At 36.5% G+C, this 19,153-nt stretch overlaps 1 protein-coding gene across 4 annotated transcripts in view; it reads left to right on the plus strand.

The window, feature by feature from the left end:
• Positions 1 to 19,153, plus strand: part of LOC138708117 (mucin-4-like) — a 203,161-nt gene that overhangs the window by 174,469 nt on the left and 9,539 nt on the right. For all 4 annotated transcript variants that reach the window (XM_069838321.1, XM_069838322.1, XM_069838323.1 and 1 more), the window contains one exon: positions 17,886 to 18,056. In XM_069838321.1, coding sequence (XP_069694422.1) covers positions 17,886 to 18,056 — 171 coding nt within the window. The remainder of the gene's footprint in view (positions 1 to 17,885; positions 18,057 to 19,153) is intronic.

Consider the following 19,153-nt stretch of genomic DNA (forward strand, 5'->3'; position numbering starts at 1 on the left):
ATAGCACGATTACATATATGGTATTTTACAGATTATATAGACAAGACAATTGTTTACACTTAGCATATATACAGGGTGTTTCCATTTATATAGGAAGTAATGTGAGGTGTGGATAACAGACCTCAAAACAACACAAAACCTCCATATAAACATGTGTTTATGGTCGACTGCTTACGAATTACAGGACTGCATATATCAACAATAGATAATAGGTACAACAATCCTCTTAGTGTACAGATTGTAGTCAGATAATAACTGTTCCCAGTGCACTGTTGACATCGAAGTCATATCTGACGCCAAGCGCTGCTAATACTAATAGATAAAATCTGTTCAGTTTTCTGTGACAATATTTAAAAGTGCTACCGGTACTCGAGGGCGACTCGCCGGATCTGATATGCTCTATATGGTTCATGCGTGATGGGGCGTCACGAAATTTCAATACTGTGGCGTATGATCAGTTTCTGCACAAGTGGACAGACCGTACAGGACGAGTCATGACCTGCACGATCCCCGTATCTCAATCCAATGGATTATTATATGCGGGTGTATCTCAAGGCCATCGTTTACACAGCACCAATTAAGGAATTTGCAATGTTTTTCCAGCGTGTGGAAGAAGGTTGCCAGAAAATAATGGAATGCTTTGGATGTTTAAACGTGTCAATCAATGAGCCAGCGTATGTAGGCGTACATTAAGGCGCAATTTGAACATTATGATTAGAGTGACGTATCACTATTGGCATAAATGCAGTGCTGTAGCAACACGGACATGAGTGTATCAAGTAGGGCTATTAATAATTTATTCCAGTAAACCCTGAAAGTCCATTTGTACATAGAGGGACATCATTTTATTTTTACTTCAATTTTTATTGTACCTGAGATTTTTAATGTACTTCACTCCCGTCCCTTCTACTAATGAAGTACAACCGTCCTCCACACAGATCCAAGACCGCATATACAGTCATAGTAGCCTTACGGTCATAGTAAACAGTACGTTCCAAAAATATGTTCACGTTTTCCAGTGACGAAAGAGCTTTCAATATTGAATCATTTTCGCAAAGGTACTGTCGTCCATTTGCCTACGTCGCATCCCGGTTCCCCCCACCTGCTTCTATTCGCCCCTCTGTGAATGCTAGTCGCTGGGCTGCCGTAGCTCTTTTCTGGGAACATTAATTTCTGTTAGGAATTGGACGTCTACGTAATATTATACCCATACAATTGTTTAAAATAACTTAAATAAAAGGGCCTCGTTAAGTAATTAACTATCACGTGATTTCCTCCCTTTCTACGACCCTGCGACATAACCACTTGGACGGACAGTAGATAGCATGTCTGAGTAATTTTATCTTTTCGGATCGGGCAGAAGTGAAGATTGAATTTACAGTACGTAAGGTAATATTTTATAGAGTAGGTACAGAATTATTTCAACATGAGTTATGATACGAAGTACGAACCTGGTAATTGCAATTAGGTACAATAGTCTATAGTGCGATAATATGCACATCAGAACTGAAGCCTGTATCGAAATGAACGGCCACTATTTTAAAAAACGTGTTTAGCTATCCATATTATGATTATTTTTTCAGTTTAACTTCATTCTCTATAGTGTATTATACGCTAATGTGCTGTAGACAGTATAATGTACACTGCATAATTAATACGTCCGCATGGACAGCTCAGTTCGTGAATAAAAACACTCATTGTTAATACTTTACTGTATTTTGATTCAACAAAAACCCAATGAAAAGTCGACCTGGTTGGCAAGTTGGTATAGCGCTGGCCTTCTATGCCCAAGGTTGCGGGTTCGATCCCGGGCCAGGTCGAGGGCATTTAAGTGTGCTTAAATGCGACAGGCTCATGTCAGTAGATTTACTGGCATGTAAAAGAACTCCTGCGGGACAAAATTCCGGCACATCCGGCGACGCTGATATAACCTCTGCAGTTGCGAGCGTCGTTAATAAAACATAACATAACCCAATGAAAATTATCAAACTCAAAAGCGTGATATTTCCTAGTTTACGTAAATGGATGAACTAATTTTCTTCCCTCCTATACCTAGTGAAGTGATTTGTTTGTATTTTACGCCAGTATCATCGAATTCCAGTCGTGGAAAGGGGTAGCAAACAGTCTTTCCGGTTCTCAATCATTGATCCAAAGGTATAGCCAAGTTAATATAGGAAATGTTAGTAAAAATAAAATGATGTCCCTGTACATGTTTTGTGTATTCTTCACCTGACATAATTAGGAACATTAAATCCAGACGTTTGAGATGGGCAGGACATGTAGCACGTATGGGCGAATACAGAAATGCATATAGAGTGTTAGTTGGGAGGCTGGAGGGAAAAAGACCTTTGGGAAGGCCGAGACGTAGATGGGAGGATAATATTAAAATGGATTTGAGGGAGGTGGGATATGATGATAGAGACTGGATCAATCTTGCTCAGGATAGGGACCAATGGCGGGCTTATGTGAGGGCGGCAATGAACCTCCGGGTTCCTTAGAAGCCAGTAAGTAAGTAAGTACATGTTTTGTGTTGCTTTGAGTTCTACTAGCCACACCCCAGTTACTTCCCACATAAGTATAAACACCCTGTATATGAACAGCACATTGCACTTAAACTTCGTTCTATAGTGGATGCTTACTTCATGCACTCGAGGCGGTTGACCACATGCATGAACAAAGTACAAGCATGGAGATGACGTGTACTTGCTTCGGTAAAGTATACACATTCCTCCAAAGCGATCGGCCGGCTTCATACCACTGTATTCTCACATTTCACTTTATAAATACCGGTACTGCAACAGCTATATTCTGAGTTGCGTAATTGCAGTTTATACGACACTAAATGTTTGAAAAAGAGGATTCTTAACACTTATTTTCAACAGCTTTGTAACGGTAATCTTTAACGCTGGCTGGCAGGAGGGAACTACTGAAATCTTATCCGTTTGAATATTCAGTGCTGAACTCATTAACATCGCTTTCTTATTTCTTTCAGCTATAATACGTAAGAGAGAAGTTTTATAAGATATTCTTATTGAATTTGGTATTCCCAAGAAACTAATTCGATTAATTAAAATGCGTCTCAGTGAAACATACAGCAGAGACCGTATAGACCAGTTTCTGTCAGATGCGTTTCCAATTCACTGTGGGCTAAAGCAAGGAGATGCACTATCATCTTTACTTTTAACTTTGCTCTAGAGTATGCCATTAGGAAAGTCCAGGATAACAGAGAGGGTTTGGAATTGAACGGGTTACATCAGCTGCTTGTTTATGAGGATGACGTGAATATGTTAGGAGAAAATCTACAAACGATTAGGGAAAACACGGGAATTTTACTGGAAGCATGTAAAGAGATAGGTTTGGAAGTAAATCCCGAAAAGACAAAGTATATGTTTATGTCTCGTGACGAGAATAGTGTACGAAATGGAAATATAAAAATTGGAAATTTATCTTTTAAAGAGGTGGAGAAGTTCAAATATCTGAAAGCAACAGTAAGAAATGTAAATGATACTCGGGAGGAAATTAAATACAGAATAAATATGGGAAATGCCTGTTATTATTCGGTTGAGAAGCTATTATCACCTAGTCTGCTGTCAAAAAATCTAAAAGTTAGAATTTATAAAACAGTTATATTACCGGTTGTTCTTTATGGTTGTGAAACTTGAACTCTCACTTTGAGAGAGGAACATAGGTTAAGTGTGTTTGAGAATAAGGTGCTTAGGAAAATATTTGGGGCTAAGAGGGATGAAGTCACAGGAGAATGGAGAAAGTTACACAACATAGAACTACACGCATTGTATTCTTTACCTAACATAAAGGAACATTACATCCAGACGTTTGATATGAGCAGGGCATGTAGAACGTATGGGCGAATCCAGAAATGCATATAGAGTGTTAGTTGGGAGGCCGGAGGGAAAAATACCTTTAGGAAGGCCGAGACGAAGATGGGAAGATAATATTAAAATGGATTTGAGGGAGGTGGGATATGATGATAGAGAATGGATTAATCTTGCTCAGGATAGGGACCAATGGCGGGCTTATGTGAGGGCGGCAATGAACCTCCGGATTCCTTAAAAGCCAGTAAGTAAGTATAATACGTAATATCACTTTTCGAACGTTGATGAATTACAGGCGTATCCAAAACCTTCACCATACCGTCCTTGCAGGAGAATATTTTTTTCTCATTTTTCTAAAGTTCACATGCTTTTTCATCTCAGCTTTACGCCGTAATTTTTAAAATTGAATTAAAAACATATATTTTCAACGTCACCACATTTTAGGGTTACCATCCGTCCGGGAAAAGGACATGTCCCCTTTTCTAATTATTTTATCCTGTCCGGCAGGCATTCTAAATTAATTTGAAATATCCGGCATTTCGCATTTCAACTAGAATTAATATGAATATTGAATAATGTGCGATATTATGCACGGAATATCTAAACAAATGGTGAAAACCTACGAAAGAACTTAACTGTTTTCAATGGTTTAAATTAGATCACAACAAAACATTCAATATGATGATCTATTGACGTGCATTGGATTCTTACACTCTAAAAAGTCACTATTCATGAATCTAAGCTGTTTTATCAATTTTATTCTGCAATGTACAGATATGCCAATCAAGTTAATTTTTACAAAGATTTAAGTTTAGATAAACAATGGTGCAAATTCTTCAATTCCAATAGTTCTGCGGGCACTGAAACTTTCTCAGAACTCTTAAAATATGTCAATTCTATTTATTTATCTCAAGTCACAATGGAAGTGCTGAGAGAGTATTTTCCTTAATATCTGCTAAATGGAAAAAAGAACGAAATCGCATGCTAACGGAGACAGTCAGAGGTATCATCATGGTGAAATATAATTTCAAGGTCATGTCCTGTGAACAGTTCCATAGTTATTTGTTACGAGATATAAGTTTGTCTCTTCAGGCTCTTGTGCACAAAGTGGGCTCCACCGATAAGTAGGGTACAGATGTAATACTGCTCCAGCAACTAGTGAGAAAACTGACTAAGGTGAGCCATTGTTTTTATCTTTAATTTTGTTCTTACTAACTTTTAAAAAATTCTCCTTTTTTTCAGCAATGTCCTCTTATTTTAGATTCCATGTCCTCCTATAGAATTTCTTCTCATGGTAACCCTACCACATATAATGTCACTGTAAAGTTCAGCTATGCAAATCTTAATTTGGATCCGTATAAATTTTATCCACGATGGTTTAACAATACCTAAACATTCACACTTATTTCACCATGGTAACGATAGAGCGGCAATCAACTCGTTAGTACTGGTATTTACATTTATCACACATTCCTCACATTTACAGTATGTAGATAAAATCTGCAGTGCTTGGGAAAAGTGACATAAGTCTGTTTCCACAAACCTTTTTTGATAATTTATTGACAACTTACACTGGTTTATGTCGATTTGATTTTTTTCTGTATGAATTATTGTATTGGGAGAAATACTTAGGGGAGAGTCGGGTAGTATCGGACATCGGGTAATATCGGACAGTGAGTTTCTTTCATCTACCGCACGATGATAGTACCTGATTGACATGGTTGCATTTCTGTGATGTCGCATAGAGAAACGTAACCATGTCATTCAGGTACTACCATATGGTGGTAGATGAAAGAAACGCACTGTCCGATACTACCCGATGTCCGATACTACCCGACTCTCCCCTATGTATATTTTTTTTTTTCCAAGCGAGCAGATGTTCCGTAAGTTGTCAATAAATTATCAAAAAAGATTTGTGGAAACTGACTTGTGTCACTTTTCCCGAGCAGTGCAGAATTATGATCAGATGTTAAATTTTGTGAAGAACTTCCTCTTATAATATCAAATGCTCGATTAACAACATCAACGCATCCCTTTTGACCAAGGATATCCGAAGCTATTTTGTTTCTGTTTGCTAAAGATGTACAAACATAACCTTCTGGAACAGTATGATGTCTGTTTGTAGATCAGGTCTTGAATTGGAGAAAAAAATATGCAGAGCAACTTCTGAATTAGTACCCAGTTCATTCATGAGAATTCGTCAGCTTCAGAAATTCAACAATATTAATGAGTATTTTCGCAAACGTGTTGACACCAACAGAAAGTCTAATATATTTACCGTTCCTGTAGTCAACAAAAAAAACCTTGACAATGAAACTCCTTTGGGCGAAACTGAACATGCAGGGGGTTAGGAGACGTGAAAACAATTTTATAGGGGATCGGATACAGTATGCTAAACCACATTATGTAAAAAAATCTCATTTGCGAAGTTCCTTTTAGACACGAAGAAATACGTAGCTTTAGGTTCGTTAATACTTTCCCTAAGAACGCCTGGATAGTTATGCTGAGTTATGGAAGTATTCTATAGTTCAGGCTTATCTTAAATGTCCTTGTACTGTAACAGGTAACCAAATAATTTAACATGTGTCCAAACACAAACACGTTTTCTAATAACTTTTTACATAAACACTTACTTACATACTTACTTACTTACTGGCTTTCAAGGAACCCGGAGGTTTATTGCCGCCCTCACATAACCCCGCCATTGGTTCCTATCCTGAGCAAGATTAATCCATTCTCTATCATCATGTCCCACCTCCCTCAAATCCATTTTAATATTATCTTCCCATCTACGTCTCGGCCTCCCTAAAGGTCTTTTTCCCTCCGGCCTCCCAACTAACACTCTATATGCATTTTTGGATTCGCTCATACGTGCTACATGCTCAAAACCTTATTCCTTTGCTGTGGTCGTGCCAGAGGATCAGTCTCATTCCGAGGCTTATTTGAAGGATTCGTAACAAGCTTTTTTTTTACGGTGATGGGTTGTTAGCCCTTCGCCCAACCCCCAAGCTGTAGGACCACCCCACATCGGCTGTCCGCGACTGCTTATTCAATATATTCACAGCTACCCTCCATATCTGGAGGCCGTCTCCTCGATCCGCAACCTGAGGACGAGCCATGCCGTGGTGATAGGGACCCACAATATATGGACATAAACACATGAAATTAAATTATTTATTTGTACTGTAATACTTTCGAATTTCAAACGCAGTCTATGTTTTTATTCTCGTAAAGTTGGTGGATGCAATAAAATAAAAGCATTGTCAAGTAAAATGTAATCTAAACTAACAAACTGAAAAAATCTTTCATCATATGATGACGCAGAATATCTGCATGGAAATATCATATGTACTTCGGTACATCAAAATATATAAAACATATATGATATGCGTAATAAATCACTTTGTGATTTAAGACGGCGCCTATACCGTCGGATCCCGGCCAACCAGTCACTCATTCGAGTGCACCTCTACACATGTATGGACTTCGGTCCTGCGTTCATAGACATCTATGACGTAGTGCAGAGGGCGGCCACTAGAGGGAACCCAAGAGATGGAGCTTAATCTGAGACGATTCTAACCGGCGTCGGGGTTGTATCCGGCGTGGCTTAGTGGATAAAGCATCAGCACGTAGAGCTGAAAACCCGGGTTCAAATCCCGGCGCCGGAGAGAATCTTTCTCCGTTCCATTACTCTTTCATCATACTCTTTCATCACAAACTGAAAAAGGCTTTATATACGATTTGCATTAACTTCTGTCGCGAAAGATTAAAATAAATTCTCATTTAAAAATTGTTATTGAAATAAAGGAACTTACGAAATAAAATAATTTCGAAATTTACTGTTAACAAAACTAAATATTTCCCTAATTAGTACAGAATTTTTTCTAGAAATATTGTGTCACGTAACGATCTACGATCCTCGATCCGAGGACAAAGAGGTCCTGTATCCCGTAGTCTTTTGTACACTGCAACGAGCTTTACTCTATTAGGAATCCCACGATTAGGAAATCGTAGCGAACTGACCTTCCTTGTCGCGTTTGCAGATTTTCTTGCTGTTCCGCACAATAAATGAATATCGGCTAATTCAGCATCAGTAAATCCTTACATTACGTCAAATATTGATGAGTGAGGCTCCTGTAAAGTCACTGACCTTTTACTGAGTGAGAGGAAGTGTTTATACTGAAGTACATGTGATCGGAAAACGTGCGTATAATCCAAACTGACAGGCGTTTCATAGTGCGATCTTTCATAACACATCCGGCTATAAATTGTGACAAATTAAAAAAACAAGCTATTAGGAAAAGTCAAAAAGTAAATAGGGCGTTGTTTTACAACCTTTTTCTTTAACAAATATCAAAATATTTGCATGTATACTCTTAACACCCTGTATTTTCGGAAACTTTTTAAAGTATTGACACCACTAATGTCACCGCATGTTACAAGAAATTCCCTTTCAATTTTAGCTTCATTAGATGGTAAAAATAATCTAATGTATTGTCCATCTTTCACATTTTGCACCAGCATACTTACCAAATCATATCTTCTAGAAGCACTAGCTAATCCAATAATTAGTGCCTCTCTCTCAATAAAAATGAAACATTATTTTCTTATGGAAATTTGCGAATTCCTTGTCTACACAAAATTTTACATTTCTTTCCTGTATATCCGTCTACTTCTCGTTCTAGAGGTGCAAGTACAATTATATGAAGTTGTGTGACAGAGCAAGACAAGAAAAATTTCCTAGCATCCCAGTTCTAACACGAAAATCGGTATTAAACTTAATAAAGTAGCTGATTTGAAACGTAGTCCTAGAAAATCCCATTCCTGCACTTGATGTACGTCCTCAAGATTAATATTCAACGACTCAGTGAATATCTCACCACTGCACAAAAGTACGGTAGTTTCTAATGAAATATCACTCGCTTATTCCGATAAAATCTCATTCACGACTTACTGCAGGCGGGAAGAGCGCCGCGCTTTCATGGAGAGAATGCCAGCGATTGCATGGGGCACGGCCCTCCGACCAGCCGAGAAATGTTTCGGGATTTTTAAATTGCTTGCTATGTATATATCTGAAATCTAGTGGCGTTACTTATATTTTAAACACAAAGCATTATTTTGTAATAAAATTTTACCATCATCATCATCATCATCATCATCATCATCATCATCATCATCAGGGATTAGACCTTTCGACCTGTTCCGTCATCTCAAAGAAATTGCTCTCTCCATCTCTTCGTAGGTCTTCCTCTGTCTCTCTTACCTTTGGGTTTGTACTCTAGAATCTTTTTAGGGATACGGTATTCTGGCATTCCTTGTACGTGTTCATAGTATTTTTCTTGGTATTCTTTTATTTTATTGTTTAAGTTGAATATATTCAGTTCGTCTCTTATCGTTTCATTATATTGTCTGTCTGTTCTTTTGTATCCAGCTACCGATCTCAAAAATCTCATTTCTGATACTTCTATTTTGTGCTTTTGTTTTTCTGTTAGGGTCCAGCATTCTGAGCCATACAAGAGAGATGGGACTGCCAAGACTTTGTAAAACTTCAAAATGGTTTCTTTCCTTGTTTTGTTTAATAGGGTTCTTTTAATCGTTGCACATATTTGATTAAAATTTTGTAATTTTCTTTGTTGATCTAATTCTCTTGTGTTTCCAATTTCACAGCCCAGGTATTTAAAATCTCTTACTTGCTCTACTATATTGTCGTTAATTAAAATTTTACATCGTACCTGTGTTTTCCCTTGGAAAGCTAAAATTTTTGTTTTTGTCGGAGATATTGTTAAATTATAGTTTGAGGCTGTGATTTGTAATTCATATATTAGTTTCTGAAGACCATCCTCTGAAGCAGCTATTACCAATTGATAATCTGCAAATAAAAGAGTTGTTTAAACTGTTTTGTACAATTTCTTTGTTGATTCTATCCAGTCTTGTGTGACTTGGTCAATATATAAATTAAACAATGCGGGCGACAGCGGACACCCTTGTCTTACTCCTAGGTTTGTTAAAATGTTTTCTTTACTTCTTCTTGTGCCACTTGATATTTGTATTTTTGTTTCTGTGTAAAGGCTCTGAATAATAATAATAATAATAATAATAATAATAATAATAATAATAATAATAATAATAATAATAATAATAATGATAATATTATTATTATTATTATTATTATTATTATTATTATTATTATTATTATTACTAGTATTCCTCAATATATTCACCAGCCATGTGAATAATGTTCATCTGAGGAGATGATGGATAGCATCAGCTGTGCCATTTGTATTTAACGATGAACTGCCCTATGACGCAGAGTACCTCAGTCAGGCAACTAAACATTTATTCTTGCAGTGTTTACTTCATTTAATGAAAGAAGTTGTAATCTCAAGGACTCACGTCTAAGAAGTAAGACGGAAGTAGCAGAGTTTCTTAATTTATTTATTTATTTATCTATTTATTAATCTATATATCTATCTATTTATTAATCTATCTATCTATTTATTAATCTATCTATCTATTTATTAATCTATCTATCTATCTATTTATTAATCTATCTATCTATCTATTTATTAATCTATCTATCTATCTATTTATTAATCTATCTATCTATCTATTTATTAATCTATCTATCTATCTATTTATTAATCTATCTATCTATCTATCTATTTATTAATCTATCTATCTATCTATTTATTAATCTATCTATCTATCTATTTATTAATCTATCTATCTATCTATTTATTAATCTATCTATCTATCTATCTATCTATCTATCTATCTATCTATCTATCTATCTATCTATCTATCTATCTATCTATCTATCTATCTATCTATCTATCTATCTATCTATCTATCTATCTATCTATCTATCTATCTATCTATCTATCTATCTATCTATCTATCTATCTATCTATCTATCTATCTATCTATCTATCTATCTATCTATCTATCTATCTATCTATCTATCTATCTATCTATCTATCTATCTATCTATCTATCTATCTATCTATCTATCTATCTATCTATCTATCTATCTATCTATCTATCTATCTATCTATCTATCTATCTATCTATCTATCTATCTATTAATCTATCTATCTATCTATCTATCTATCCATCCATCCATCCATCCATCCATCTATCTTTCTATCCATCCATCCATCCATCCATCTATCGATCCATCAATCCATCCATCCATCCACCCACCCATCCACCCATCCATCCATCTATTTATTTAACCTGGTAGAGATAAGACCATCAGGCTTTCTCTTCCCCTCTACCACCTCGCCAAAAGTTATTTCACTGGTTGGGGTACTTGACAGCGATCACTGTCGTCAATAAGAAGCAATGGATTACCTGTATATCTAATGAAGTAAGGCTATTTTCTTATTCGTGAACGAAGTTGAGTCAGCAGAAGGCCCCTGTAATACTAGACATTCACAGTTTGTCCCTCAAGAAATGCATCATGAAATTTCATACTACCCGTGTCGTGACAACACTTGCCTATATTAAGCATTCAACCTTCATACCGCCATTCATTTTAACGACTCTTAAAATCCGACTTCTAAGGCCGGGTCCATGTTTCGTCTATGGCAATGATTTGATGAACATGTTCATCACGCTGAATTTGATACCGCTCCAAATGAAGATTTGTTACAGCATCTCTGTGCTACTTCTCCTGTTCCGTAAGATGATGCGGAACCAATCTTGCTGAGATGTTTTTGATGCAGAAAACACCATCCAAAATGAGTCGCACGGTGATCTCATTAATTATAAATCCACGTGCCAATTGGCGCGTTGTCCACTGCCTGTCAACATGGAGAAACGACTGCACGAGATGCACTTTCCTCTGAGATGATGCAACGTCCAGCACCATGATTATCCTCTGAATTTTCTCAACTTTGACGAAAAGAGTTCACTCAATATCCAAACTGTGTAATAGGACAGTACGTTATTGCCACATTTTTCCACAAGTCTTGCCAACAGTCTCATATATTGAGACCACGTGCCACTTCTGTTTCTATTCAATAGCGTTGTTACAACTTCATAAACATTCTTCTCAGCGTCTTGACAGCAGTGACGCAGTTCTGATGCTTTGAACAATTCCCTTTCTTTCCGTACCACCAAACAAATGATGTTCTCTTTGGGAATATGTTGTAATAGTCAAAAGTTATGTCTCCAGACTACGTCTAGAGTATTTTATTCTCGTAAAACCTATTGTCATAACTTTTGAATAGGACCTTGTCCATATTTACCATAATAATCAACTGATCTTACAGTTCTTTTAACGCGTGGAAACTGAATAAACATAAATCTGCAGCCCGAATGCAAAACGTGTAATTCCCAAGTGAAAAGGGGGTTTAACAATGATGTAATACACAGATTGATCGGAAATTATGTACATTAAAGTGGTAAACAGTATTCTACACTACAAAACAAACAAATGATTTCATATTATATACATATAGCCGGAGCCGCTGCATTACTACGCTAATGACGGTGGAAAATCAGAATAACGACAATTTGGTATTTCACATGGTATGTTATTTAAACGGACAGTGGCATATTGCAATTCACAGGGGATATTGGAAGTGTTCACCAACACATTCGCTGCACAATCGAGCTCTCTTGCGTTATGACTAGAGTCCTGCGTTTGATTACTTAGAATCTGCAAGCAACCCGCAAGTTTAGGTACAGATGCGAAAGTAAAAAATGGGCCGAGTCTTGGTAGCAGTCCTCTTCTATGTAGGCCAGTGTTGCCACGACCTACTCACGAAAATCAGGAGAAAACCATCGAAAAAACAGGAGATTACAGTAGAGTAATTAAACATGAATTTTCTCTTCTTATTATAATATGAATTACAAAACAGTGTATACTGTAAGAAAGATGATACTGTTTTATTACTACATAGCACATCCCTAACCAATGAAATTGAACAATTTTGCTAAATATTACTACTTCATCTTTATTCAGCGTATGTAAATAAGTCATGCAATTTTGTTTTTACGCAGTAATGTCTCATTGACAATGTTTCGCATTAAAATGTATTAATCAGGCGTTTTTTGTATATTGACAAACGATTTTAGATAGAACAAGATTTATTTTAAAGATGATATTAAAGACAGTACTGCATTAGCTGCGATTATAACAGACGAAAAACGATCCCTTTTCCTGTTTTTGCATAACTACCATTTAAACTGTTCATAATTTTCCCACTCTGATTTATAATTCTGCGAAGAAGTATTTACTCTTCTTTCTTGCTGGGACACTTTCAATCATTTTAAAAGATCACTGTGCACGAAATGTAACACAAAAATACCATTACCTACACTTCACTCTCTCACTGTTTCACGTGTTCTTGCTCTTTAAGCATCATTGTGACGACGGGTTATGAGCAGGGAGACACAACGAGCTAGAAGAATTTTCAGCGTATTCCGAATCTCACCGGACCGGTGGACAACAATGACGTCACGCTGCAGCGGAATAGGAACAAAACTGCTGGAAGGATCGATGGCTGTCATGGCGACTGTGTAAGTTGTTATCTGTGCTACGCTAGCAAAATTTTGCGAAATTTCCGCACTGCCATCTCGTTCAAAGAAAAGAGATCATAAGCAACTTATTTCTTGAACGGTAGTAATGACTGGTCCGTTGACATGTTCGCTCATGAGCCATTAACGCATTGTTTTTACGTTGTGCTGATTACAAACAATACAACAGAACACACCGCCATGACACAACAGTGCACGATGTCATTCGTCTGCTAATTCCCGTCCCATACAAGAACCAATCAGATTCACTGATTGCGGCTGATGGAGACTGCCACCACCTCTGCAAGCTGATGGCACCGGTGCGATACCGGTGGAGCATCAATGACGTCATCGATGGAATTCGGAACACCGTGATGCCATCGGATTGCTCACCGGTGAGATTCGGAATACGCTCATTCTTACTTCTAGCTCGTTGGGGAGACAAATGAAAACATCGTTTGACTTGTGTATAAGATGGAAAAGTAAGACATGGTGACATAATATAATATGTAATAAATTTAAAATCCGGGCATAGAACAAGGTGACTGCAGCATGCCAAAAACGAAGGAGAAATTCGGACTTTTGGCAAAAAAGTAGAGCAGTAGATTCAATGGAAAACAAGAAATCTCCTGTTTAATCAATAGGTATGGCAACACTGAATTATAGGCAACAAGCTTCGCAAGATTATACACAAATAGCATACATTTAGACATCCGCAATGCGCTGTATCTGGAACTTAGTAAAATTAAGATGTCCAAATTTTGTTTCTGGGTCTGTGAAGTATGTATAGAGGGTAGCTCGGCAGCATCTAACCCCACTTATACAGTTCAGGTCCGCTCTTCGGTGAACATACGCAAGTAAAATAAAGTTAGGGGCTTTTAGTTTAATAATAATATTTTATTTTCATTTTATTGGGTTATTTTACGTCTCTGTATCAACATCTCACGTTATTTAGCGTCTGAATGAAATGGCGGTGATAATGCCGGTGAAATGAGTCCGGGGTCCAGCACCGAAAGTTACCCAGCATTTGCTCATCTTGGGTTTAGGGAAAACCTCGGAAAAAGCCTCAACCAAGTAACTTGCTCCGACCGGGAATCGAACCCGGGCCACCTGGTTTCGCGGCCAGACGCGCTGACCGTTACTCCACAGGTGTGGACTTAACAATAATAATAACAATAATAATAATAATAATAATAAATGTATTTATTCTGGTGGTGTTAAGGCCATCAGTCTTTCTCTTTCACCCCACAACGCCAGATTACTACTGTAATAGAAGAATTTGGTAACGAACACTTAATTAGGGAAGAAGAAAATTTATTAAGGAGAATTTCTTTTCATTTGTAATAGGCCTACTTAAAACTCTTACAACCATTGATTGTAATGTGTAGAGGCTCGTAAACCACGTACTCATAATTTGTTTTGTTTCAAGTTTGTCCTGACACTTAAGTATTTTCATTTGAAGAGTCCACTGCAAGAATGATGGATATCATTTGGAATACATTTTTCAGGAGAAGCAATTGAAAGTTTGAAATGTTTAGCGTTCAAAGGTTAACTGTGATTTTCCGATCATTACTGGACAATGACTATAAGTGTTAATGCCATAGAACTCTCAATGTACATTCTATATCTCTTAAGCTATGCATTGACAGACTTGGTTCATTTCGATATGAAAGTGACATCCATCATTCTTGCAGTGGACTCTTCATTCGTTAATTTCAAACTTTAATCAGATCTAAAGCATCCACATGCGTTTTACTTATTGTAAAAGTCAGGAGTAGACAAATTCCGGGCGCTAGGTAGTCACAGCAACTAACATTTTGATGTGGCTCCTGAATTTTTTTATCGAGTTCAAAAGTATTTGACTTGGATTTCTTTTACGTCACTACGATTGAAACCTCTGCATTGTTAACAAAAGTGGTTGTAGGAAAAAGTTTGGATGTGCTTTATATAATATTGTTACATTTGTTGCTCATCTCAAGATGTGACTACATAGCTTCAGTGAAGACCTCAGAGCGTCTTGAGAGCATGTGTTTGGACTGTATAGATATTCAATATTGTTCAATACATTTCAGTAAAAATATCTTTATCTTAGCTCGAATGATTTTCTCACTGCATATGTGGGCAAAATGTACTGACTTTTGAAAAAAAGGGGGGGGGGACTGGCTCCTGAATTTTTTAGTTTCATCTATCCCTGGTAAAACTTATTTTATTGCATATAAGCTGCCTTTAATAAATACTTCGTTATTACTGTAATTAAATCCAATTTGTACATAAGTGTTATTCCTATTTTTCACAGACTTACACATATGTACACAAATAAATAGATGTAAACACACTACTGCACTTCACTGCAGCGTGAACTGTTGACACACAAATTCCTCTCTGAACCAAGCGAAGCTATAGTCCCGTCGCTCTAATTTCCGGCAGCCAATCGCGTTGCAGGTCGGCTACATTTAAACGTGTGCGTCTTGTGATTCGCTGATGAAGATGGTATCCATTTCTTCAGGCTCGATAAATACTTAATATAATCGCCCGTCATTTTGGCTCTTTCGTTGACGTTCGCAGAAAGCACACGAAGACGTTATTTGCCGCTCAGTTATTTGCTGAATTACAGTGCGTTTGATTTATTATCATAGGAGCTACGACATGATAATGTTTAACGGTGTGGCAAATAGATTCCTCGTATGATAGCTCGGCGACGAAAGAACAAAAATTGCGAACGATACTACCTACCTAGACTTTATAGACCCTTGACTTCCTAAGACGTAAGCAAAGAGGAGGAGTCACGCCGGGAATAACAGCGTCGCGACTATAGTATGATCGACGTACACCTATCTTGTATTCAAAGTAACCAAACGTAGGACTAGTTATGACGATCTGTACGTTTGAAGATGTATGGCGTATTCCGGATCCTATTTCCCACATCCATAATTCATTCAACAGGTGTTCCCGGATTGCGTAACATTGGTAATACATAGTACTCTTCATGTGACCTCACAACCGAAAGTCACAGAGTGTCATTCGGGTGAACGCACCGGCCATGAATCGGGTTCGTTACGTCCAATCCATCTAGTGAGATATGGCTCCCCCACTATTCCAGACGGCCGTCTCTCACACCAGTTACTTGAGTAGCATGTAGCGTGTCTCCTATGGGATGTATTGAACTGATGCAATGACCATACGTAAACTTGACGAACACCAAATTAGTTCCAATTAAATGCAGTTTAGAAGAAAAACTACCAGGCTACACTAAATTATACTGTGCAGAGGAAAAATGCTGACATCTAGAAGAAATAATAATTGTTTTAATTTTGGGAATTTATGGGATGCTGAATAATTTCTCACTGAAACAATTTTTAAAGTTCATGAAATTCTAGAACAAATGGCGATCTCATATCTTTAGAATGACTTCTCAAAGAATAACTTTCCGAATGTTGAATGATCCATGAGAGTAAAAAGTTTTAGGACCATCCACTAAAACAGTGGAATGAGATCTTACAATCTATTGTGCGTAGTAGATGAAAGAAAGAATGAAAATAAAACTGTTGGCCGCCTGTCTATAATTTCCTAAGTTTAAGAACTGTGAAGTTTCTACATGCTTTTAATTTCTTATTTTTTAGACTTTTTTCTTCAGCGCCAATAGTGCCAAATTTTGGAGTGCAGTCATATTTTTCCTAGTTTCATGCCAGAAAAAGATTTTTCTTCCGAAAATGCTAGTCAGGAATTAACCTCACTTTCCAATATAGTCTATTTATATTCAAATATTATGAAATATGTTGTCTTTGTTTATGTGATTTTGTTGCAATTATTCTGTATTTATAGAGAGTGTTTCAGAAATTAGTATATAAACATTTAGGGATAGTTGTGAAGGCCAAGGCGAACATCTTCTATCACAAAACATAGGGTCGGCGAAGAGTCGTTACCCCGTTAGGCAATGGTCAATTTATCAGCGAAGTGTTTGAATGTGAGCAACCAATGCTTGTGCTGAACATTGTTGCAGTCATCAGTGAGTCGATAGGATTGTTTTCGTATCAACGGTTGTCTCCATTTTGCTACTATATTGTGCCTCAGCGGTGATATTTACCTCCATTTTCTCAATCACAATATCATGCTGGTAGCACGAACAACGCGTGTTACTTCAGGCATGTTGCAAACAGTGAGACAATCCATGGTACATCGCTGTAAGCGCTTCTTTTGCAGATAAATGGAATGTTTTCTCTAATATATTTTTACTAATACTACAGTATTTCATCACCACGTATTGGGATAATGAAGAGTCGCCTCCCTATTTTGTTTTGACAAAAATGTCTGCCTTGAACTCTCAAATGAACCCTTCCAATTTGTGTATTGAATTTTGAAACAATCTGTATCATATTTTATATGTAGCCGAACCCCTTACGTTACGCCGACAATCAGCAAATACTAAAAATTTTTTTTTTAATATGTTCTTAGTTATAACATTCCTGTTACAGCAGTGTTCCACAGGACCATAATACTTATATTGTAAAATGCTCAATTTTGTTGCAGGAAGTGTGGAGAGAAATTTGTACAAGGGCGTGGACACCGGCCAGAGACTAGTGAGACTGAAGCCCGCGAATGCGAATATCGGAAATATGCCACCTACCATAAATATAGCAGGCTCCAACGTCACAGTTCGCACATTGAAGCCACCTGACGTAACAGTACCAAGCAATACAGGTTAGCATATTTTTATCATATTTTATGCAAATTTATTTTTTAAAATATAGACTTGTCATTACAGATGCAATGGCAGTTCATCAGAAGCTACCAGATTTGGGAAAACAAATCTACATTCACAGAATAATTAAAGTTTTAAGGGGCAAATAGAATGGGATTTTGGAAAAAAAATTACTTAAATGTAATTTTTTCGAATTTATTATTTGGTTTTTCCTCTTTAAATGAAATATCACATATAACAATACATAAATCCTTTCTTCATTTTTAAATTTTCTAAGAAAAGTTATACAAGTTTTAATTTTAACACCCATTCTTAAAAAATTCACGGCTTTTCAGCGGAAAGTTATGAATTTTTACTATCATTTCAATTTAGTGTTTGATTTTTCCTATTTAAAATCACATATCACATATCATTACACTAAAATTATAGACTATCCATGTCCATACTTTTTTTTGAGGAGCGGGAGTAATATGTGTGTATTTCAAACTCTCATTTTTCATAACTGTATATTTCTTCAAAATAAAGGAACCTTTTCTCAGATTCTATTTAATCTAAAAAGCTGAAATTTTCACAGAGTGCTTATTTGGATGTTTTATATGTATCAAAAATGTTTTCAAATTTGTTAAATTTTGTAGAACTTACAGGGAGTAGTGTACTGAAAATCATCGAAAGAAATATACGAATGGGGAAAAAATTATTTCTAAATAAGGAAATAAATTAAAGAAACTCACTGCTTCAGCACGAAGTCAAGTTATGTGTACATGAGTTGTAAAAAGATCAGCTGTTTACTCTCAACAGTTTTTGAGAAAAAAATTCCTTATATAATATCTAATTTAACATTGTCACAAAAGGCAATTCCGTATCCTCTTAAAATATTAGGACGCTCTTTCAAAAGTAAATCAAGGTATATATAAAATTCATAATATTACACTTATGTATTAGAAGTTATTTATGACAGAAATGTAATCAAAATAATTCGAATATACTGTATTTTCTTCTGTAGTACATTTGGAATAGAGTGAAACCTCTTTCTATGAACACTTCAAAGATGCGAACACTCCTCAAGAATTATGTCCCAACTGAAATAACATAGAAG

Source organism: Periplaneta americana, chromosome 10 (assembly GCF_040183065.1).
Source record: "Periplaneta americana isolate PAMFEO1 chromosome 10, P.americana_PAMFEO1_priV1, whole genome shotgun sequence".
Lineage (NCBI taxonomy): Eukaryota > Metazoa > Arthropoda > Insecta > Blattodea > Blattidae > Periplaneta > Periplaneta americana.